The sequence below is a fragment of the Heteronotia binoei genome, chromosome 3 (genome assembly GCF_032191835.1).
Source record: "Heteronotia binoei isolate CCM8104 ecotype False Entrance Well chromosome 3, APGP_CSIRO_Hbin_v1, whole genome shotgun sequence".
Lineage (NCBI taxonomy): Eukaryota > Metazoa > Chordata > Lepidosauria > Squamata > Gekkonidae > Heteronotia > Heteronotia binoei.
Genome location: NC_083225.1, coordinates 90,368,774 through 90,394,210, shown reverse-complemented (window position 1 = coordinate 90,394,210; position 25,437 = coordinate 90,368,774). Strand labels below are relative to the sequence as shown.

Here is a 25,437-nt window from a genome sequence, read left to right as displayed (position 1 = left end):
TATGCTTGTGGCCCCCACCACCTCCTGTGGCAGTGAATTCCACATGATAATCACCCTTTGGGTGGAGAAGTACTTCCTTTTATCCATTTTAACCTGTCTGCTCAGAAATTTCATCGAATGCCCACGAGTTCTTGTATTGTGAGAAAGGGAGAAAAGTACTTCTTTCTCTACTTTCTCCATCGCATGCATTATCTTGTACACCTCTATCATGTCACCCCGCAGTCGACGTTTCTCCAAGCTAAAGAGCCCCAAACGTTTTAGCCTTTCTTCATAGGAAAAGTGTTCCAGCCCTTTAATCATTCTAGTTGCCCTTCTCTGGACTTTCTCCAATGCTATAATATCCTTTTTGAGTTGCGGCGACCAGAACTGCACACAGTACTCCGAATGAGACCGCACCATCGATTTATACAGGGGCATTATGATACTGGTTGATTTGTTTTCAATTCCCTTCCTAATAATTGGCCTTTTTTATTGCAAACGCACACCATCTTGACATTTTCAGTGAGTTATCTACCACGACCCCAAGATCTCTCTCTTGGCCAGTCTCTGCCAGTTCACACCCCCATCAACTTGTATTTGTAGCTGGGATTCTTGGCCCCAATGTGCATTACTTTGCACTTGGCCACATTGAACCGCATCTGCCACGTTGACGCCCACTCACCCAGCCTCAAAAGATCCCTTTGGAGTTCCTCACAATCCTCTTTGGTTCTCACCACCCCGAAAAATTTAGTGTCATCCGCAAACTTGGCCACTTCAATGCTCACTCCCAACTCTAAATCATTTATGAACAAGTTAAAGAGCATGGGACCCAGTACTGAGCCCTGTGGCACCCCACTGCTTACCCCACTGCGAAGACTGCCCATTTATACTCACTCTCTGCTTCCTATTACTCAGCCAGTTTTTGATCCACAAGAGGACCTGTCCTTTTACTCCATGACTCTCAAGCTTTCTAAGGAGCCTTTGATGAGGAACTTTATCAAAAGCTTTCTGGAAGTCAAAGTAAACAACATCTATCGGGTCTCCTTTGTCCACATGTTTGTTCACCTCCTCAAAGAAATGTAACAGGTTAGTGAGGCAAGATCTTCCCTTACAGAACCTATGCTGAGGCTTCCTCAATAACCTCAATAACAGTGTTCATCATCCGTGTTTATAATATAATATGTCCATTTAGTCATATAAATTAATCCATATACAATAGAACCAATCAGAGATTGCTGGAGATTCCCAGTTTTCTCAAAAAGCCAAGATATATGTACAAGCTGCAATTAACAAATTCAAAACAATTTCTGTATCTGTATTGTCACTAACACTTTTAGATAGCACAACAAAATCATCTCAGAATCTAATGAGATTTTATAAAACATCATGTCCTTAATCAAATTCACCATGTGCATCTAAAATATTTGCATGACAGGATGCTCCCAAAATGTCTGGAGCAAATCTGCTTTACTGCAAATCTGTGTCTCCAACACAGATTATTGGAGTTCCACGCAAACATGCTAATCTATAAAGGGTCAGATACAACAGAACATGATTTTGAAGAAATTCTCTTTCACATCCACAGATATTAATTTTATAGGGACAATTTTCAAAATTCAGGATCATTCCTTCTGTTGTATTATTTGCTTTAAATTATTTCCCCCACTCTTTTATATATTTATGTACAGCAGGAACCCAGTTTAAGCAATACATGTACTTTAGAGATACTGCTCCTACCTGCTCTGCTACTTGTTCAGAACTCATTTTCAGATAACTGCTATTATTTTTCCATTATGTTTTATGTCTGATCTGAAAGTATTAAAACACTTTAGACCTTTATTTGATCATTTTCATAAAGATCAGAAGCAGCCTTGCATAATTTCCAACCCCCATTCCCATTGGTCTTTTTCCATACTCCACAAGATGGCAGCATGGAGCATTTTTTGGCCAAACAAAACTGCAGCTGTGCAGGGAAAGCATGGGAAACCTCCATCTGGCAAAGAAGACCTCCTATTGCAAGTATATAGGCTTTTAAACCATGGAGCACTCTTGCTATAAATCAAGAGCAACAATAAACTTTTCATTTAGAAAACGGACAGTCATTTAAGTATGAGATCTAGCATGTAATTACTTCTTTTTCTTTTGAGCAAACTTCACAAATATCCCTGGAGCATATAAGAAATGTTTGCCTCTGCTTGGGTGCCTCCCCTTTCCACTCCCTCTTCCCCTTGCTCAGTTTGGATGAAACCCAATGTCTGCTGGTTGGCCTGTCCCACACAGATCTCTCTCACTGTGCAAACTCCTCCGTTCTTTCCATTTGAGCACTCCCTGGTGTTGGGATTAGTCCCAGTTCTCTTACAGGCTAAAGTTTCATGCCTGTACAGGAAGTGCCAGCTATGCCTCTATACAGAGGTGCAACATGTGCTGGAAAATCAAGTGACCGGTGCCAGCTCAAGGGGGAGCATTCAGAACTCAGTGGGAAAAACAACTTGTTTTATTCAAACAAGTTTGAATAAAACTTGTTACTTTTTTGCATGCTGTATAATGAAGTATCAATGTTTTTCAGCGCACATGCCAGTTGTTGGTATACACCAGTTTTTAAAATTATCTTTCTGGTTATGGTGCCAACACTATATTTTGATCGTTTCTGGTAATGATTTTACCAGACCTTCATGAAACTTATTGAAATAGTGAAACTTGCAGTGTTAAAAAGTTAATGACTGGACATATTAAAATGGTACAATAGGGTGGACTATTTTCTCTTGAGGAGGAAAATAATCCATTATTTATTCTCATTCTGCCCCAAGGTTTCAGTGCAAGACTTGTTAAGAATCATCTACATATTTAACACATTATCTTGTGTACAATGCTTTATCACCTTTTGTCATTTAGCACTGTAGCAACTCTGCTGTCCTAATTCCCATTTTCTACTGTGAAACAGAAAGAAAAAACCTTGGTCATAAATAGCATGTGAACCAGTAAACCTTTATTATTTGGGTTTAGGGTTGCCAGCCTCCAGGTGGTTCCTGAAGATCTCCCACTTTTACAACTGATCTCCATCTGGCAAAGATCAGCTCCCCTTCGTTGCTTGTAAATTTCCTTGACAAAGTAGGCTTTGTACCTTTACAGATTGTTCTTAATTACAGATGTTAAAATACTTTAGAGATTTGTTAAGTACCTAAAGCCCTTGGACTGCAAGAAGATCAAATCAGTCCGTCCTAAGGAATTCAACCCTGACTGTTCCCTGGAAGGTCAGGTGCTGAAGCTGAAGCTCAAATACTTTGGCCACCAAATGAGAAAGGAGCACTCACTGGAGAAGATCCTGATGCTGGGAAAGACAGAAGACAAAAGAAGAAGGGGACGGCAAAAGATGAGATGACTGGACAGTGTTACTCATGTAACAAACACAAATTTGAGCAGACTTCGGAGGATGGTGGAAGACAGGAAGGCCTGGCATTACTTTGTCCATGGGGTCGCAAAGAGTCGGACTTGACTGTGCAACTGAACAACAGCAAAAAGTCTTTTGTCACCCTGGGACTTTTCTTTCATCCCTTGGAGAAAATGGCTGTTTTGAAGGGTGGACTGTATGGCATTGTACCATGCTGAGGCCCCTCCTGTCCCCAGACCCCATCCTCTCCTGGATCTACCCCCAAAGTCTCCAGATATTTTCCAGCACAGACCTGGCCTTCCCCTAGGGCCAAAAGGGGGACAGCTCAAGTTCAAAGCAGTCCTCAGATTTAGACACTTGCTAATTTTCTGGTATTTGATAAGTTTTGCAGCTTTTAAAAAGGCATGTTTTGTGTTATTTCTCATTTTTATTATGGTTGGGGCCTCAAAGCTGGAAGTGGTCCAGACACCTCAGAGACTCTGAGAAGGCCTCACTGTTCATTTTCAGACTACACATGGATATTTATGTGATTGAACTCAGCTCTTCCTTTCCTCTTGCCCCAAATCTGCACAGAGAACATTGCCTGTCAGACAGATGACATGACAGTTGTCCTTTCCTCTGTTTACATTCCCCCTTCCACTCCTAGTATATTGGTCCAGAGATGAGATTGCCTGGGTAAAATTGTTGATGACTTACAAGCCCATTTTCCAGAGACTCCTTTAGTACTAGTGGGTGACTTTAATGCAAGTACTGGCAGTAATGACTATATGCTTTTCTCTAAATTATTGGGCTCTGATAACGATTAATTTTTTAGCCCTGCTTGGCATAATAGAAAATCTAAGGATGATGTAATAAACAGAAGTGATTTAGAGTTGGCTAAATTTGTGATTCAGAGAAACTTTATCCCTCTGAATGGCTACTCTTAAGTTTGATGGAGATGGAGACTTCACACACATGTGTCTCAAAGGAACCAGTGTAATAGATTATATCCTGGCGCCACCTGAATATCTTCCCTATTTTAAGTTCCTAAAAGTTGGTGACTTCTGTAGAGCTGCCAAGTTCCCGTGCCGGGAGGTTCCCAACCCACTGGCCCGCATTGGGCCAGCAAGGGGGATGGCTCTCCCAATGTCGCCAGCACAATGACATTACTCGCAATGATGTCATCGTGCTGGCGATGTTACATGCTGGCCGCTCTAGGAGCTTTCGAGAAAACTCTAGAGTTTTCCTTCCCAAATTGCTAGAGCGTCTGGGAAAACCATAGAGTTTTTCCAGAAGCAATGAGAGCGGCCAGCACATGATGTCGCCGGTGCGATATCATCTCTTGCGAGTGACATCAATGCGCCTCACACATGGAAACAGTCTCCTGCAGGCGGCTGCGGGGGACTTAGCAACCCTAGCACTTCTTGGAAGTGATTGCTTCTTGGCCTTTATCTATAAACCTATCCTTAGAACACTATCTTATTGCAGCACGAAGTTTCTCTCACACACAAAATAAAAATAAAGTCCGTTATTTATGTTGGAGCTCTAACTCTAGTGATAAGGCTCAAACTATGGGGTCCATATATTGTAACATCCTTGTTAACAAAGTCTTGCAGTATGACTCAGTGTGTAATTGCGTAATTTGCACAATCTGATCTAAACCCTAATGAAGTATTCGAAGCTGTATAAAGGCTGAATATTGATATCTCAGCTATCACTAATAATGACAGTAAAGCCTTCTGGTCTATCTCAATACAATTATTTATTTATTTAGATTTCTATCCTGCCCTTCCCAAAAACAGGTTCAGGGCATCTAAAGCTCTGGGCTCTGATCCAATTCCTAATGAGCTATTCAAGGCTGATCCATTGTGGTGGGCCACAGTCCTGGTCCCAGTTGTCACTTAGATTAACATCAGAGGACAAATAACTGATTCCTGGAAACATTCTATTATTGTCTTGATATTTAAAAAGGAATCCTGGAGTGACCCATCCTGTTATTGACCTATCAGCCTTCTCTCTGCTCTAAGAAAATTATATTCTGCTTACTTACTAAGGAAGTTCCTGGATTGGATGAAATCAGAAACCATACTGGGGCATGAACAGATAGGATTTCTTGACATATGACTACTGACTAGTTCTCTATTACTTGGCTGAGAAATATTCATCTTTTAAGAAGGGGGAGATTATATGCAGATTTTATTGACCTTTAGGGGCCTTCAACTCCATAAATCACCCAAGATTGTGGAACAAACTTAATCAAACTACCATGGACAAGAGGCTCCTTGAATTTATTCAACATTATCCTTAGATTTGACTGCTCAAGTATGATGTATAACCCGCCCATTGTGAGAAGGGTGGGTTATAAGTAGAAAATAATAAATCAATAAATAAATGTGGTTGCAATGGGAATTTAACAAATCCACCTTTCTTGTTTAATTTATATTATTGCCATCCATTAGTGTACCTTAGCTGAGATTAGTCTACCTATTTTGCTTTATGTGGATGATGCTGTGATTTTGTCTCAAAACAGGGTCAGACTGAATAGGGCCTTGCAATCTTTCTCCAGTTATTGTTGTCAAGAAAGTCTGGTGATTAACTACACAAAATCTAAGATCCTTATTTTCACCAAGACCAGAAAATGGAACTTGTCTCAATGGCTCAAGTAGTTTTCTTTTATAGTGAAAGGACTTATGACAAAACTTAACAATGAATCAGAATGACGGACCATGAAATAATGTTTTTCACTTTACATTGCCTGCCCTGTCTGACTGAACTATCCACTGAGTTGCCTGCCACAATGATTATTTCATCTGTCACAATGAAAGTCTTTATAGTAAACTACAAATGCTCCAATATTGAAAACCTTGGTTGCCCCAGAGAAAACCTGACATTAACTGTATGCTCATATGCAGATAGAATATAGTTAGTGAGCATCTCTCATGTCTGCTTTTCAATTCCAGAAGTCATGACTTCAATCTGAACTGTTTGGAGTTTTAAATATATTTAAGACTCATAACTATAACATAAAATGTAATTTGGTTTTAAAATAAAGATCCTCCTACAGAGCTAACATTTAAAAATCTTCTTACAAAGTTAACATTAAAAAACTATTGACAATGATAATAATCATACTCCATAATATATCAGGACATTCTCAGTCCTGCAGATTTGTCTCTTTTAGCTTATTGTTTAAAATACAATTTTTCCTGTTGAGTATACTAACCATGGTAAGCCATGGTCTATCCACCCCGGTACTACTAACTCTGACAGACAGCAACTCTTCAAAATCTCAGACAGAGGGGGCTTTACTTCTCCTGCTACCTGAGAACTTCAAGATGCCAGGGACTGAATCTGTGGTCCTCTGTCTGAAAAGTGTGTTCTCCACTGTTAAAAATTTAGCACTGATTTAAATTCTAAATACATGCCAGATTTTGGTCCATACTGTTCACATTCCAAACTTGATTTTGATGGATTAAAAAAAAAAATTCCAGAAATACCTGTAACTTGACAACATTGAAGTTAGAATTGGGGGGGGGGGGGCGCACGGCGACGCGGAAGATGGCGGACGCTTGAAGCGGCAGCTCCCGGCTCACAGTCCCTTCCCGCTTCTCCTGCTCCCGTTCCCAACTATTTCTTTCACCTGGCATGGGCAAACGAACTGCAGGGAACACCAAGGCAGCCAAGAAAACTCCTGCGAAAGCCACACCGACGCAGCAGGTACTAAACTTTCTTCCAACGAGCCCCGGGCCCTTACCTCTCTCTGAAATGGCGTCCAGCCCTTCCCCCGGCCCTGCTCAGGAAGAGGGCTCTTTATTAACAACTCAAACATTTCAAGCGGCGATTTCACGCTTGGAGGACTCAATAGGGGTCACAATGGGGGAGAAGATCAGCAAAGCTTTTACCCCCTTACAATTAGAACTAAAAAAAATTAATGAAACGCTTTCAGCAGTCACTCAAACTGCAGACTCAGCGCTGGATATGGCTACGGTGGCCCACGAGGCTGTACAAGCCCTGCAAAGCTCAGACCTATGGCTCCATGAGAAGGTGCTTTACCTGGATAACAGATTAAGGGCTGCTAACCTGAAATTTAGAGGCCTGCCAGAACAGGCGGAAGAGAACCAGGAGGTAAAAATCTTCATTGCCTCATGGCTTGCTTCAGCCCTCCACCTCCAAGATGGAGTCGCCCCTCTTATTGATTCTGCCTACCGTCTGGGGGCATTACAGCCCAAGTCAAAAGACTTTTCAAGAGACATACTCGCCACGGTTCCAGACTCCAGGACCAGAACCCTGATTTTACAGAGAGCCCGATCTGAAGAGGGTCTACTCTACAAGGGAAAAAAGATCCTGGTTCTAGCTGATCTTTCACCGGAAACCCTGCAGCATAGAAAAGAAATGAAGCCGATTCTAAACTCACTATTTGAACACAAAATACGCTTCCGCTGGGCTTCTCCTATCCAGATACTGGTTGTTCACCAGGGCCTTCGGCTAACAGCTTCTGATTTCACCTCCGGCTGTGATCTTCTTAAACAACTAAACATTGACTCTCCTTCATCTCCTGACTCAAGTGGGGCTACTTCATTTCGTTCAACCAACCCACCGTTTTCTTTCAAGCCAAGAAGACGACGCTGACTTCTCCACGGACATTCAGTTCACCTCCTGCTACTTCCATCTCCTGCTTCTGAACAGTTGTATTTGCACTACCCATGCCATCTTGTTCTGGTTTAAGGGAGTGGGGTCTTTCTTTCCTCTTATTATGTCACATTGTTAAGGGAACAGCCGGGATGTTCCTTCTTTTTGCTCCCTCCATATTAGATTGTATATTTCTTATATACTGAGTAAAGTTGCATTGTTTCCTGGTTGGAAACAATGAACAGTTTAGTAAGATTTATGTTGTTAATATTGTTGATTTGTTTTTTTAAGGGGAAAAGGTACCTTTTACTGGTGTTTATTTATGGCCCTTTTCAGACGGTGCTTTTTGACCAGCACTGGTATGTTCTGGTATACTCTGGCCATGACCCACGAACTCAGTGGATCCCTTTAGCGGTGTTTGGGTTTTTGGAAATTTTTACATTTATACTGAAAAGTGGTTTGTGTTTGTTCAATTTGGTTCGGACAAATATGGTTGTCGTTGGGAACCTAGATTTTTGCAGTCAGGTCACCAATCCTGGTACTCCCACCCCAGTGTTCTCTCTTTGTTTATTCTGTGTTGTGAGAACAAGGGAAATCTGGTCATTGCTACTTGTTTTTTCTACTTCTTCTCATCATTGTTATACAGAGCCCCAGTCCGGGTTCTACAGGCGTTATATGGATCTTAACAATGTTTTTTTTTACTTTAATGTATCTAAATTATGTCTGACTTAAAGTTAATTTCTCTCAACTGCAGAGGCCTTAACAACATTATTAAAGCCAAGCGGCTTTCTTCCGCTTTGACCAAATTACAACCTGATCTTCTTTTCCTACAAGAAACCCACATTAAGTCGGCAAGCTCCACCATACTTCGATCTAAGTGGTTCCATACACAGTACGTAGCTCCTGGTTCTTCTAAATCACGCGGAGTCGCCATTCTACTTTCAAAAAATACCCGGTTTGTTTTGTCGGCTCAAGAAGTCGATCCCCAAGGACGTTATATCTTTATAAAAGGTACACTTAATGACTCTCCTTTCACTCTGGTTTCTCTATATGCTCCCAACTACTCACAAATTACCTTTATAAAAGACACGCTTTCTAAACTTGCCCTTTTCCAAGAAGGGGCAGTCATTATAGGGGGGGGACTTTAACCAAATCATAGACCCCAGGTGGGACAGATCCTTTAAGCCACACTCTCCCCCGACTTCTTCCCCAGCACCTATGCAATCTGTCCTTCATAATTTTAACTTATGTGACGTTTGGAGACTGCATAACCCGGGGGTTAAGGACTACACCTACTTCTCGGCATTACACAATACCTTTACAAGGATTGATTATTTTCTTATTTCTCCCTCCTTATTGAACCAGGTTTCTTACACCAATATTGGCCTCAGGACACTTTCCGACCACGCCTGGTTGGAGTGCACACTGCATGTTGGTTCTCAGGACAGGCCTTCATTTAATTGGACATTAAATAAATCACTCCTTCTGAACCAAGAATTTTGTACACAATTAGAGCAAGAGATTAATCTTTATTTCAAAAACAATTTGGATTGTGGGGTTTCCAAAGAAATTGTGTGGGACGCAATGAAAGCTGTTCTGCGAGGCAAGTGTATCTCCCTGCATTCGGCCTACAAAAAAAGAAAATTAGAACTGAAACAGCTTATTTTAGACAATATTAAACACTTGGAACAAAAACACAAGCAAACCTGCTCGAATAAAATTTACCAAAAACTTGTTCTCGAAAGACAGAAACTAGACTTATTGGAAACATCTAATATTCGAAAAAATCTACTATTCGTGAAACAAAAATACTGGTATAACCACCCCCGTTCGTTGAAGCTACTCTCGTGGAAACTCAGGAAAGAGCTAGGTGAGAGACAGATTAAATGTCTTAGAGGCAACTCTGGCAAAATACACTCATCAAATAAGAAAATCTTGGACACCTTCCATCAGTTTTTCCAACAGCTATATACCTCGTCCAATCCTCCTTCTCACCTAATAGACCACTTTTTTCAAAACCAGAAGATCCTTACCCAACTCTCCCACGAACACCAAGCCTTTTTAGATTCTCCAATTTCTTCCCTTGAAGTCGTTGACGCCATTAAGGCCTCCAAAATCAATAAAACCCCAGGTAGAGATGGACTACCTTCAGAATTTTATAAAAAATTCAATCTTTCCCTGGTACCTCACCTTACCACTGTTTGCTCTAGACTCCGGCTGTATGCCTCCCTCCTGGTCCCAGGCGAAAATAGTTATGATTCCCAAAAAAGACAAAGACCCATTAAATGTTAAATCTTACCGCCCCATTTCTTTACTAAATAACGATTATAAAATATTTACTTCCATTTTGACTGCTAGATTGAACACAATCATAGGGCTCTATATTCACACCAACCAATCAAGATTTATTCCAAATCGCGATATCACGGACAATACTAGACAAACAATTAACTTACCGTAATTCAATATTGCACTTTTCAGCCATACAACTCCTGCATTCTTGCCTTAGATATAGAGAAGGCCTTCGATAGTGTAGAACCTCTCTTCCTTAAAAAAAGTCTTACATCACATGGGTTTCGGACCTAGGTTCAGAACGGTTATAGATTCTTTGTATTCCTGTCCATCCGCGTTTATACAAATCAATGGTCAACAGTCCTCTTCACTTATCCTAGAAAGAGGGACTCGTCAAGGGTGCCCCCTATCACCACTGCTATTCGCCATTGTCATAGAGCCCTTTGCAAATTTGATACGGCTTTCTTCAGAGATCTCTGGTATCTCTGTCCAAAATTCTACTTTTAAAATAAGTTTATTTGCCGACAATATAGTCTTATATATTACAAATCCACTACAGTCTATTAAAGCCATTTCCTCTCTCCTGTCTGATTATAGTAAACTTTCAGGTCTTTCAGTTAACCACTCGAAATCAATTCTCTACCCGATTAAAATTTCCGATACTTCTAAAAAAGACATAGTTGCAAACTACCCCTTTCATTGGGTCTCTGATTCCTGGTCCTATTTGGGGCTGAAAATCCCCTTAAATATAGCTGGCCTATTAAAAACTAACTACACGGCCACGGCTTCTGAGATTACTACCACGCTCAAGCAATGGGATAAGTTGCAACTATCCTGGATGGAAAGAATCCATGTAATTAAATCCTTTATTTTTCCCAAGTTTTTATATCTTTTTCGGGCTCTTCCTATTGAGATCTCTCAGCCTACTTTAAAATCCTGGCAACAAATACTGACCTCCTTTATCTGGAAATATAAAAAGCCTAGAATCAAAGTTTCAACTTTATGTCGATCAAGACAAAAAGGTGGCCTAGCAGTTCCCGACATTGCAAAGTATTATAAAGCTACTATTTTATCCCAGATGACCAAAATATTGTACCAACATCCCCCGCCGCTGTGGACACCCATAGAGGAAGCTCACTTTACCCCACTGAAATACTACGAACTATTATGGCTCAAGAAAAATGAACGCCCACCGTGGCAATTCATGAACCCATTCCTCAGGGCGCTCTTGTCAGTATGGGATTCGGAGCGTCATTTTCTGGCTCCAGGACTCTCTACTATCTCATCTTTTATAGGACAAAAATATTTCCTTCCTGCCCAACTACCCTTTTCTTTCAAGGTCTGGAGAGACTCCTCAAAAGTTTTTTTCTTTAATCTTCTTTCATCTTCTAAACAACTTCTACCTAAAAATGATCTAGACCAAGTTTTGACTAAGCCAGCACCTTGATTTGAATACTTTCAAATCAGGCACTTTCTTCAGGACCCTAAAGTGATCTCTTCATTTTCTCGCCCTTCATCTGACTACGAACATCTGGTTCTTCATTTTCACGAAGAGAGAACGCCTAAAAGTCTCATTTCACGGCTGTATCGAATCCTATTGTCTAAACTCGAAGCAACCTTACCCTCTTACACCACCCAATGGCATAAAGACTGTGGCATCATCCTTTCTCCCGACCAATGGGACTCTATATGGGCTAGTGATGCCCTACAATCTACCATTATAAATATATATCAACAAAACTTTAAATTGATAGCACGTTGGTACCTTACTCCTAACCAGTTCTCCCATATGACCCAGTTAGGCTCTTCAGACTGCTGGAGAAACTGTGGGCTCAAAGCCTCTTATTTTCACTGCTGGTGGGACTGCCCCAAAATCAGACCATTCTGGACCTCAATTTGTGCCTATCTCTCCTCCCTAACTGGGGTCTTGATCCCAGATGAACCAACAAGGATACGTCTCAATCATTGGTCCGATACCCGTCTTTCATCTTCTAAAAAATCCTTGATAGTTAAACTCATGACAGCTGCTAAAACCACGATTGCGCAGTCCTGGAAAAACTCATTGAATTTGACACTTGACAACTGGCTACTTAAAGTCTGGGAACACATTGTAATGGATAAAATTCAGGCAGCCATAGACCAGAAAGACCCATACCAAGCCTACGCTAAATATCTGGCAACTTGGCTTCCCATTCTAGAAAAGCTTGACACCGATCCATTTTATGCTAACTCTTATTCTAAAAATAAAATGTATAAGGATTTCCTTTTGCTATAAAATTCTCTTAACAAGTTAATTTCAAGTTATTTAAAGTGTATTATATCTTCCTTTTTCCTTTCCCTGATCTTATTTTATTTTCAAATACTGTGTTATTATAATTATAATTACTATTACCTTCAGTTTGTATTTTGTTTTTAAAGGTTGTTTTTGCTCTGTATTCTGTCTATTAAGCTTATGATGTTATTTCTGTTAATCTTGACGGTAAACTTCTTGCGCTATGGATTGTAAGCTACTTTTATGCCTTAATAAAATGTTTAAAGTTTTAAAAAAAAGTTAGAATTAATTAGATTCTTTTTTTAATATAACAAGGAACCTATGGTGATCTCACCCTCTTCCTTCCCTTTCCATCTGTTTTTTCTTCCTTTCTGGTTGAGAAGCCCCTTTATCTGTTTTCTTCTTATTTGAAAGTTATGACTGTCCCACCCTGTTACAATATTATATTTTGATACTGGCTCAGCCTAGGGACTTGAGGGAAGAGACAAGATCACCTCCTTAACTTATACTTCTGATAACAGCACTCAAGAGACTTTAGAAAGTTAAAAAATAAAGAAAATAGTTTATTTAAGAAGAAGAAGAAGAAGATATTGGATTTATATCCCGCCCTCCACTCCGAAGAGTCTCAGAGTGGCTCACAATCTCCTTTACCTTCCTCCCCCACAACAAACACCCTGTGAGGTGGGTGGGGCTGGAGAGGGCTCTCACAGCAGCTGCCCTTTCAAGGACAACTTCTGCCAGAGCTATGGCTGACCCAAGGCCATTCCAGCAGGTGCAAGTGGAGGAGTGGGGAATCAAACCCGGTTCTCCCAGATAAGAGTCCACACACTTACCCACTACACCAAACTGGCTCTCCAGGTGGTCAGGTGAAATCTGGGGTAACATGTCTATGGTGAATCAGTAATAACTCTGAGATAACTTAGTAATTTCACAAACTCCAGTTCATATGTTTCCAGAAAGTAAGAGTTTTAAGCTTTTCACAAAGTCTTATAATCTTTTAAATGAGAAGCTTTGGTTTCAGTGTCTGCTAGACACTCCAGTATAAGTTTTTTTTAACTTTAACTGACTCTTCAGGTTTCACTATCAAGTACTCAAATTCTTTCTCTAAACAAGCCAGGGATCACTCCACTCTTTAGAAATCTCCCTTTTCAACTGGGCAGGGAATTACTTTTCTAAACTAGAAGCTCTGTCCTTTTCACTGATTCTCCCACTCTTCCTTGCCAACATTCCCAGTCCTCAGTCAGTGGTAAACTGAATTCTTTTCAGCAGGCAGTTCCCAACTCTTTCTTCTCAACTTGTTTTAGCCAATGAAATCTATTTGAGCAGCTTGTCACAAAGGCTGTCTGGCCATGTGAGGCATTAACCCTTTACATGTCACATGTTTATACAGCACTTGTGAGCTTTCAAAGCACAGTCACAGAACAAAAAATCTGTTATTCAGTCAACAATTATTTTAATTAAAGAAACCTTTACATTTGATTTAAACAGCCAGTCACTGAAAACTCAACAATCCAGTGCTCACTTGCAAAGGAGGCGAAGGGGTGTCAAGACTACCTTAATTCCAAACAAAATCATCAGCCAAGGTTTTTTTTTTAAATCAATAAATATTGTAAAAATAGTCTTCACTAGGTTGGTTATTATTCATTCAAAGTGGGTTTAGACTGCTTTTCAATAAAAATCTTTCCAAGTAATTTACAGAATTTAAAACCAGAACTATAGTTATCCGTAGAATTTAAAATATCAACAAACATAAATATAATCCACAGAAGCACATCAGAAAAGAAGTTAAAAATCTTATTTAAAGGTGACAAATGTGAAGGTTTTAAAGTTCATTGAGAGGACAAGAGAGAATTAAATAATCTTCTGAGGGATGATATGCAGTAGTTTTGGGATCTCTATGTAAGACTGAATATGAAGTAGAACCTCATATGTCTTCAGTTTCAAAGGCAAACTATAAATGAAATAAATAAATACATTAGTATAGATAAACAAATTAGAACCAGTACAAATGTTCCAGAATAAGTGAAATATGAGTGTGCTAGTTGGGCCTCTTCAAGAACTAAGCAGCAGCATTTGCTCTAGCTAAAATTCATGGACCATCTACCAGGACAGCTTCAGATCAAAAACATTACAACATTGGTATCATATCATGCCTGATGGTTTCCAGGTCTCCATCTTCCATGGTAGCAGGCCTAGCTGACATATTAAGAAATCTGAGCATCCAGGAGAAATGCTGGATACAGAAGTACCTCCAAAGTTCTGCCTGAAGTTTTGGAGAGAGAATAATCCCATCTAGCTCAGACATTTTGCGAACAACCAGTCCTCTGAGTCTCTTGCTATAACCAATTCTGTCATGTGAACAGCGCATATGTTTATTCATCCACATCCCATTTATTACTATTATTTATTATTTATGTTATTTAGTCTGCCTTTCAAGCAGAGACTCCATGTGGATTATACAAAATGAGTCAAGATGGTCAACAGGATGGGGCATTCAATAAATAATGAAATAGGGCTGTAGCATCAACCAGAAATCTTTTTAAAAAAATACACAACAGAACAGAAGCAAAGCAAAAGTCCTAGCATGACACATCAAGTGATGCAAGATTATATAGCAGGATCCAGCTTACAGCAAACTACACACAGTAGTATATATCACATAGACTGAGAATCTGTCCAAGTAACTCAGTTGTACAGTGCAGCCCTATCACCTACACAGAACAGTCCTCTTGAATAATTCAGTTTGGCATCATTTGCAGAAAGAAATGATAGTGGAAACCTTCCTGACCTCAGACAGGCCATTCCACAAGGTGGGGGCCACAATGCAGAAGGCACGCGTATGGACAGTTGTTGATTTTGCTCATTTGCAGGTTGGAACCTGCAGAAGGCCCTATTCAGATGAGCCCAGCTGTTGTAGCAAAGCATAGAGGGAGAGACAGTCTCATAGATATAAGAGTCCAAGGCCATGAAGGGCTTTATATGTGATAGTCAATACCTTCAACCGAGTCTGGTAACTAATGGTCAGTCAGTGGAGTGACTACAGAATGAGAGTAACTAATATGCATGTTCCACCTAGCTCCTGATAACAGCCAAGCTGCGCATTCTGTACTCGTTGGCTACACATGAGTAAGCAGGATCACTTTCTTAATGTTTCTATATGATTACATATGTATTTTATAAAACCTCTAGGTCCTTTTGGTCCACACCATATGACTTCTATCTAGTGTAACTCTCTGACATGCACATATGGCACATAGCCTCAGGCTGTAATTTACTAAGCTTATACTGGACTGGCCTCAGGTAAAGAGTGGAGGTCCTGTTTATCACTATGAATGCAGTCCACAAAAGTAATAGCAAGTCATAAGGGGCCTGACAGATGGAAGGAATTATTGCAGTCAATCATTTCAGGCTCCAAGCAGTAAAAACAACAGTCTTTTTCTTTCTACTTCCTGGAGAACATACATTTGAAATTTTGCCGGCAAATTTAGTAGCACTGTTTCTTAGAATTTTGCTTCCAAATTTGTTTCAGCTTTCATTCATGAATACACATGTCCACAGAACCATATGTTATTCATTTTACTAGCAATTTCCTTGTATCAAGAATTCCCTTGTATCCTAAAATTGCAAATAAGTCCATTATGACTCTCTGAAACAATGTTAAATAAAACTGAAGGGCAAAAACCATATAGCTCAAGATAAAGGCAGTGAGTGACATGAGCTATAAAAGACCAAAACCTCTAAAAGGCTTTCTAACAGATGTTTTCAACCAGACCCCTCAGTAGTAATAAGCAATGAAACAGGTATTTCTCTCTTGGGAGAAAGTTCCAGAAGGCAAATGTCACCATTAAGAAGACCTGTGATGACCACATAGTGCCTCAGAACATGATCTAAAGACAGTGGAAGGTTCACATGGGAGAAAGAGCTCCTTAGAGTTCCTCGTTCCAGCCCATTTATTTGTTCTTTCAAGAAAATTTCTAACACATTCTTATAATATGAAAGTAACACAGTAGGTAGTTCACAACGCAATTAATGAAATCCAAATAAAACAATGTCAACAGTCAATAAAGCACCAACATTATAAAGACAAATAATAACAATAAAAATAATGAAAGTAGCAGCCATTCAGACCTATGAATAAATCAAAGTACTGCAATAGGGATAGGCACGAACTGAGAAAATGCGGTTCATTTCAGTTCTGTGCTCAGTTTGTGATCAAGAACCTAAAAGGTTAATATACAACTTAAGGGCCAAAAATTAAGAGGAAATTATACAATTAAATCATAAGCAAAAATACATGTATTTATTATAGAAAGTTTAAAACATTTAGGGGCCCATCATTAGCTTCCTTCCTTTGTAAAATCATAAAACAATAATGGGAGGCCACTGACAACAGCATTTCCTGAGCTGGAGAATTCTCCCCCCCCCCCCCCAATATTGGTTTGTAGTTTGATAAACATATAGTTTGAGAGGAGGCAATCTGCCTGGAAATGTATCCATTCATGAACCAGCACAAACCTCTTTGAACTTCAAGGAAAGTTAATGCCAGCTGATGGAAAGTTCATGGAAAGTTAGTTTGTGAACCAATTCATCCCCAGCACCACCCATTGTGCATAGAAACCAGAGGCTATTTACTGTTCTGTTGTGTATAACATAACAATAAACAGCTGGACAGGGTGGGATCCATAAATGACACTTGTCAATTAGCAGTTTGTTAGAGGTGACTTACAGTGTAATTGTATGTAGACTCATGAGGCATTGGGAGATCCATGACTGGATCTTACCTATTTTTGAAAACTGAATTGCAGTCTCATACAGCCCTTATGTAGATCTGAGCTATGCAGACAGAGGAAATTTAAAAAATACCTTTCACCCAGAAACATTATTGGCAGTTGGACTCACCTATCTCATACTGTTCTTATCTCTGAAATGAAGTTTTCCCCTTCTTCCAGGACTACTAGCAATATGGAGAGAGCAGTTTCAACAAGCAAAATTGTGTTTGTGTATTAAATTCCCTCTTCCCTCTTTGTTGTTGTTCAGTCGCACAGTCGAGTCCGACTCTTTGCGACCCCATGGACGAAGTCACGCCAGGTTCTCCTGTCTTCCACCATCCTCTGAAGTCTGCTCAAATTCGTGTTTGTTACATCAGTAATGCTGTCCAGCCAGCTCATCTTTTGCCGTCCCCTTCTTCTTTTGCCTTCTGTCTTTCCCAGATCAGGATCTTCTCCAGTGAGTGCTCTCTTCTCATTTGGTGGCCAAAGTATTTGAGCTTCAGGTTCAGCATCAGACCTTTCAGGGAATAGTCTGGATTGATTTCCCTTAGGACTGACTGATTTGATCTTCTTGCAGTCCAAGGTACTCTCAAGATTCTTCTCCAGCACCATACCTCAAAAGCATCACAAAAGTTCTTTTACCTCTTTAGGCAGCCACAATTTATGCTGGGAAGGTCCAATCACAGATCTGCCACCACTTGCCAAGTTTAATTCTTATTACACTTAAATTTTCTGCTAGGAAAAGTAAAAGTAAAGAGTGCTTCTGGTAGTGCTTTTTGGAAGAGGACAGCATTTATAATACTTGCATTCCAATGGTGAAAAGGCTCTGAAACCTTTGAAAATATTCACTTTGTACTTCCTAAATGAAAGGTTTTTTTTAAAAAAAAATAAAATAAAATAAAAATCTGTTGTACTGTGCAAACTGTCTCTCTCAATCTGTGTCTTCTGCCAACAGGTTAAGCTTCCTGGTTATTGACCTTCCTCCCTGGCTCTGTTATGTTATGAGTTTTTATTTAATTATTTTATAATTTTATGTTGTTTTAAATTGTTCAAATGTTTTAATGTTTTTTGTCTATCACCTTGGTGACCCCAATCAGGTAGAAAGGTGGCAGAAAATTGTTTTAAATAAATTTTAAAAATGTAAATTGCATATGTAATGCAGGCCTATTCTATCAAATCTGCACATTATGTGCATAAGAAAAAATCTGATTCTTTCTCTCCTCTTCTTTTCAGGGCCTTCCTACACCATTGCTTCGCTGCCCATCTCAGAGGCTGCTGGACCGGATTGTGCGACGATATGCTGAAGTGCCAGATGCTGGTAGCATCCTCATGGACCATTTCTCAGATCGGGATAAATTACGCCTACTGTATACACTGTCAGTTAATACACATCCCATTATCTTACAGGTACAAGTTTTTACCTTCCTGTAGTGTAAACTGCTATCCTGATCTTCCCTTTGTAAATCTCCTTGCCCAGTGTGAGCAGCAGCAGCGTACTTTGAAAAGAAGTATCAGTCAGCTTCATCACCACCATGCTACATCAGACATGGTAGATCTTGTAACTTCTGAATCTTTGAGGTGTTTGAGCTAAAAACTAGCCTAAATGTATATATCTGATTTCCAAATTGTGCTGGACTTTCATCTTCCTTGAAATCAAGACCACTTTATTACCCAAATTGGCTGTCTTGGGAAATTAGCATAGAGAGCAGTCTGGCAAACGGATGTAACAGGCAAGACCTATACCTGTGTATACCAAAGTCAGTTCCAGGAGGGCACTCAAAATAAACCAGTCCAAATTAAAAGAAAATTATTTTTATTGAAAACCCACTGCTAAAAATAAAAATACACTCATACCAAAGCAATCAAACATACACACATACGAGACTACCGAGAAACAGAGGAGCTTGGAGACATAAAGGGAGAGGTGATATTTACCATCCATTTGTGCAGATATCTGTGAATAAGGGAATGTGAACAACCAGTGTATCATGACCCAGGACCCAAATTGTAAGTTTGGGGGTGTGGCTCTCTAGGTACCCTAGAGTGACTCAAAGCACTGGGGCTTGGGTGTTCCTTTTTATAGATTTTAAAAGGTGTCCTAGAGGCAGGATGCAGGGGTAAATTGAGTTGGTGGGGCTCCCAGCCATAGAACAGTAGGTGGGATGGCACCTTAATGGTGCATCCTGAATGTATGAATCTAGGGCTGATGGCTCAAAGTTGATGTATCTGCAACTAACATCAAAAGTTAATGTTTCCTGGTAACGCAAAGAATGATCAGTGTGAATACTGATAACAAAAATGTAGGTAATTTTGTGGAAAGATATCATAAAACTACTGCCAGAGGTTTTGCATGTAAAAGGGAAGTTTTTCAGGAAAAAGAGATATTTTCAAAGAGACACTAGCTGGAATGCTGAAAATGTTCCTGTTGGATTACCCCAAATTGTGAGAAGAGCTGTTGTTATGTGAATACAGCTGCCCTTTTTCCATATTGAAATATCTTCCAGATTCTGGGATCCTGTTAGCTGGTCTGGCCCTTTGGCTGGCATCTGGAAATGTGCCATGTATTAGCCCAGGTGCAAGGCCTTGCGACTTCTAGGGTATATTGTCAGGCTTTGGTGGTGCTTTTGGCCAGACTGTCCAAGGCTGGAAGACAGAGGGGTAGATTGCAAGTTCTTAACCTCATAAAACCAGAATCAGAGCACATTGTCCTGGGATTCACTGTGCTCAAGAAAGAAATGGCACTGGAAAAAATATTTTCTTTAGCAATACTGTAGTAACATAAAGTACATCTGCTTACATGCAAGCCACAGATTCAGTGGGAGCTCACAGGAGCACAGCTCCTGAACCTTTCTGAGAGTTCCACCTCCTCCTCCTGAGAGTTTCACCTCCTTGTCCATTGGATAGTATGTGCAGCTGCATAACAATCCCTGGATGAGCTCCGCCACCTATTTTTCTACAAAATGACCACTGCTTACATGGGTTTTTCTGATGTAAAACATGGGGGTTTTGTTACTGATTGTTGGTTTTAATTATTGTTCATTATTTTTATCTTGTTGGTTTTATGATGTAAGCTGCCCTGAGTATAAATTGAATAAATGAATTTATTTCAATCCATATAGAAACTTCCCTATACAGACTAAATGTGGTCTATAGTTAGGGTTCCCAAGTCCAACCCCAAAAATATCTGGGGACTTTGGGGGTGGAGCCAGGAGACTTTGGGGGTGGAGCCAGGAGACACTGGGGTGGAGCTAGGGGGGAGGGGGGGAACGGCGAGCCGCCCCGTCTTGGAGCGTGCGACGCCGCTGCACAGCTGACGCCTCTTCTCCGCTCGCCGTGGCTGCTCCTCCGAGATGGGCTCAGGCTGAGCCCATCTCGGAGGAGCAGCCACGGCGAGCGGAGAAGAGGCGGCAGCGGCACGGCGGCTTCTTCTCCGCTCGCTGTGGCTGCTCCTCCGAGATGGGCTCAGCCTGAGCCCATCTCAGAGGAGCAGCCACAGCGAGCAGAGAAGAGGCCGCCGCGCCGCTGCCGCCACGCCCGCTCCGCCTCTGGGGTGGAAGCGGGGGGGTGGAGGTGGGCTGGGGGCGTGGCGAGCTGCGAGTCCGGGTCCTAGAAGGGCCCAGATTCGCAGCTCGCCATGCTCCTGGCCTGCCTCGCCCTCCCCTGTGCTGCTGCCGCCTCTTGGCTGCTCCTCTGAGATGGGCTCAGCCTGGGCTCATCTCGGAGGAGCAGCTGCGGTGGGAGGGGAGGGGGCAGCAGTGGCGCAGCGACCTCACCGGCTCCGGGATGCAGCGGCTAGCCATGCTCCCTGGCGCCGTTTCCACCCCCTCCCCCGCTTCCGTTTTTTGGGGGAGCAGGGGAAGAGGGTGGAAATCCTGGGGTCCCCCGCCAGGGCGAGAGGGTTGGGAAGCCTTTCTATAGTGTCAGGGTTTTTGAATTAGACACTAGGAGTGCCATTTGCCAGAATATACAATATAAACTAAATTACAGAATTGCACAGCATCTGTTCATACACATGAGAAATTGCATAGCAGGTTAGCCAGGAATTGAATTAGCCAGGAAGAGAGCAAGAAAGTGGGCACAGCATGAAAGACCATAAAGAAATGTGACAAATCATACTTGGGCCTGCGGATTAAGGCATAAAAAACTGCATTTTGGGGCCTGCGGATTAAGGCATAAAAAACTGCATACTTGGGCCTGCGGATTAAGGCATAAAAAGCTGCATTTTTAAACTGAGTTTCAAACAATCTGAGATCCTGCAAGTAAGGTCTAGGCAATATCCCATGCAAAATGCAAATATTGGTGTGGTTTTTTTTTAAATGAGGAACACAATTCATTATTTTTGACCATTCTTGTGCATCCGTTTTTAGAAAAATTGGGTGTATTTGACTATTTTAGCAGGTGAAACAAATATATCACAGTCCTTGTAAACCCTTTAATATAACTCTAATAAAAACAATTCAGTAGATAACAAAGATTGTATCCCAGAGATCCTCTGCCCTTGGCATTGCTGTGAGGTTGCCATCAAGCCAGAATTCTAAGTGAACACATCTGAAAGCTTACAATGTGTGTTATGTTCACTCCCTATAGCTGTATATTTCTCCCACTGAAGACAAGACAACTTCAAGACAGCTTCTGGTGGCTAATATCTATTGTTGCCTAATTGGTATTGTGAAGTGTTTAGTGCAATAGACATATTGTTAATGTGAGTGCTAAATCATTTTATTTTAAAAAACACACTAAACATTATAAAAATAAGCAATAAATATTTAAGATTTTGATCTCCATTGTTTCCTTTCTTCAAGAGGCTAGGTATTCTCAGAAATTTTACATACTAATTTACTACACAGCATCTTGACCATTGACAATGAAACATGGGTTATACTAAACAGTCTGGAAAAACTGGCTATACATTTGGTGTGCTTATGTAAGATGTGTCTACTCTCACCCATTCTGATAAGCCTTGCTGCAGGTGTTCCACAGTTGATGTCAGAGACCACTTTCTCAACCTCTTAAACTGGGAGAACAGTGTAAGGAAAATTACTTATATGACTTTACCCTTGATTTGGTTCATTCTGTAAGAGAAAATTTTCAGAACTTAAACTGAGGATATTCATGAGTAAAATGCAGAATATATATATAATAATGAGTAAGGATGTAAAACTGAAAATTGTGAAGCACTGAGTAGCTTCATACATAAGTGTGAAAAAAAACTTAGAAAAGTCATGTTGGGGTATATTCACTACCCTATGTCAAAGTTAATTGTCTCTTGAGGCAGTAAAATGTCACCAAACAAAATCTATTTGTGATCATGCCACAAGTCGCTGGCTTGCATCCATACTAGCAGTTCCATGGGGACAAGTTCTTGTTTACATGTGATGCATTGGACAGTGTCTTTCCCTCTTCCTCCACTCCCTTCCCACACAGTGAACATGCCACACCTAATAATTCAGGCAGGAAGATTCAAGGAGCAGCAGCCACTTCTCAGCATCATTAGATCATTAAACTAATTTATCTGTAAATAATGGAATTTCTTGTGGTTTTCCTTTTCTTAACACTTGCATGGTTGAATGTATCCTTAAAATGATGGTCATTGGATCCACTTTTAGTACCTGCACAATTAGCAGCAGCTATATTGAAGTGATCACAAGATTAGCTTGGTTCCTGGACAGACACTGAAGGCATCTAAGTAGTAATTCACAACTCAAAAATCTCAAGATTCATACCTTTTAACTTTATTGCTTTTAGAAATTAGGGGCAGTAGTAGATGGTGGCAGCACTGAGAAAGCCATTAATCATGTAAGTGAACTTTTTTTAGCAGATTGGTGAATTATCAGGTCCCTAAGTGTGTAACTCTCAATAAGTATATGAGCCAAACTGGCAGATGATTGAACATAACTACTCCTGACACTATTCCTGAGTATGAAGCAAACCTAAATCCCATTGAAATTGTTGAGAAACTTGTAAAAAGAGGCTAAAATTTTGTGAATTCATAGGGCTTCCCATTGAGTGTCTTGCTGTGTTCTTTACTGTAAAGTAGAACCAGATTTGTCTTCATGAAACTTTGCCAAGTAATGCTTTTCCAGAAGTGACCTCATGCCATTGGCCACCACCAAATATCCCTGTAATCCTTCTTGGAACTCTATCCTACTTAGGAAAGGAAGGAGTGTAAAGCAATATAGCAAATAATTCTGCAAGATTCAAGATTTTTGTTTTACATAAATGCACTTTATATTCAATGATCATATTTGTATTGCCACTTTAATATGGACACCCTTTTCGTTTCCTCTCCCTTGCAGATCTTTCCTGAAGCAGAAGGGTGGCCTTTTCCAAAATACTTGGGGTCTTGTGGCCGGCTAATAGTCACTACCAGCACCAGACCTTTGAAGGAATTTTATAGTGTTTCTCCTGATGTGGCAGCAGACCTAGCTCTCCAACTTCTTGCTATCATTGACTCCATGATGAATAATGATCTGAATTACTACTTCTACTTCACCCATGTTGATGCTGACACATTTGGAGTTTTTACCAATGGGTATTTATTCATCCGGGATGCCAGCAGACTAGGAATCATTGACATGCAAGAAGGTACACAGTTTCATCTTTCATTCATCATATAGCACAAGAGAATATAACAAGGGAGGAAGAAAAATAAATGTTATTAACCTGTTTTTAGCTTCTAGCATTTATAGGCAATTGGTTAATTAAAAGTCCAAGAGGAAAAATATTGGCTAGCACATAAACCATACATTTTGCTGTAGCACAACACTGCTACAGGTCTAGTTTAATTGTACTGAAATGAATACTTTTAAGTTATAAATATGCCCACCTGAAGGAAAGCTGGATAGTTTCAAAGCGGTGTGAGGGTGCATAAAATATCATGCAATGCAGATTAGGATGAAAGAGAGCAAAATAATTAGCTTTCAAGCTGCTGGGACCCAAAAACAAGACAAATATTAGAGAAGCCCCCTTAGGTAAAAAACAGTTGCACACAATTCAGCTTGCCTAAAGTGTGTTGAATGGAGACTAGTTGGGGGGCACTCCACATTCCAACCACCAAAAGTGGTTATGTTACATTGGAAAATTGTCAGGCTGTCAAATCACCTGTCATCCATGAGTTAATAACCTCCAAAATATCCTATCATTAACAGCTTTGGCTCAGGTCTTACAAACTGAGGGCTGTGGCTTCCTTGATTGAGAAAATCCATTCTATGTTGGGGCTTCCTCTTTTTCTACTACCTTCAACTTTTCCTAACATTATTGTTTTCCCCCCCAGTGACTCTTGTCTTCTCATAATGTGACCAAAGTACAATATCCTCCATTTAGTCATTTTAAGGCGAATTCAGGCTTAATTTGATCCAGAGCCCACTAATTTAATTTAATCCATTTATAATTTGATTGAGAATCCACTGAACCCAAATGAATGAACTTTCTTCTTGTCAGCTTTCTTCTTTGTTCGTTTTTCACACCCATGCATTGTAACAGAGAATGCCATAGTATGAATTATCTTGATTTTGGTTGCCAGCAACACATCCTTATACTTAAAAATCTTTTCTAGTACTTTCATGGCTGCCCTTCCCAGTTTCAATCTTCTTCTGATTTCTTGGTTGCAGTCGCTCTATTGGCTGATGGAGCAAAAGCATAGAAAATCTTGAACAATTTCAGTTTCTTCATCAGCAGCCCTTAAAACTGCAATTCCTCAGTAGTCATCACTTTTGTCTTCTTCATGTTCAGCTGTAATCCAGTTTTAGCAATTTCTGCTTCAACCTTCATCAGTTGTTTCAAGTCTTCACTATTTTTTGTCAGTAATGTGTTATTTGCATATCTTAAATTGTTAATGTTCCTTCCACCAGTTTTCACTCAACCATCTAAGTCTAATTCAGTTTTCCTTATGATATGTTCTGCATATAGATGGAACAGATAGGGAGATAAAATACATCCTTGTCTGACACCTTTGCCAATTGGAAACCATTCTATTTCTCTATATTCTCTCCTAACAGTAGCCTGTTTCCCAGAGTTGTCAAGCATCGTTGAACATTATTGCCAATTGATTGCTTTAAGGTCCTGCCTATATCTGGTCTGTGAATTGTCATGAAGGACCTCAGTTCATTTGTTTGTTATTCTTTCCCTTT

At 40.3% G+C, this 25,437-nt stretch overlaps 1 protein-coding gene across 1 annotated transcript in view; it reads left to right on the top strand.

The window, feature by feature from the left end:
- Nucleotides 1-25,437, top strand: part of DIPK2B (divergent protein kinase domain 2B) — a 58,750-nt gene that overhangs the window by 30,527 nt on the left and 2,786 nt on the right. The window contains exons 3-4 of the mRNA XM_060234180.1: nucleotides 18,542-18,715; nucleotides 23,605-23,893. Coding sequence (XP_060090163.1) covers nucleotides 18,542-18,715; nucleotides 23,605-23,893 — 463 coding nt within the window. The remainder of the gene's footprint in view (nucleotides 1-18,541; nucleotides 18,716-23,604; nucleotides 23,894-25,437) is intronic.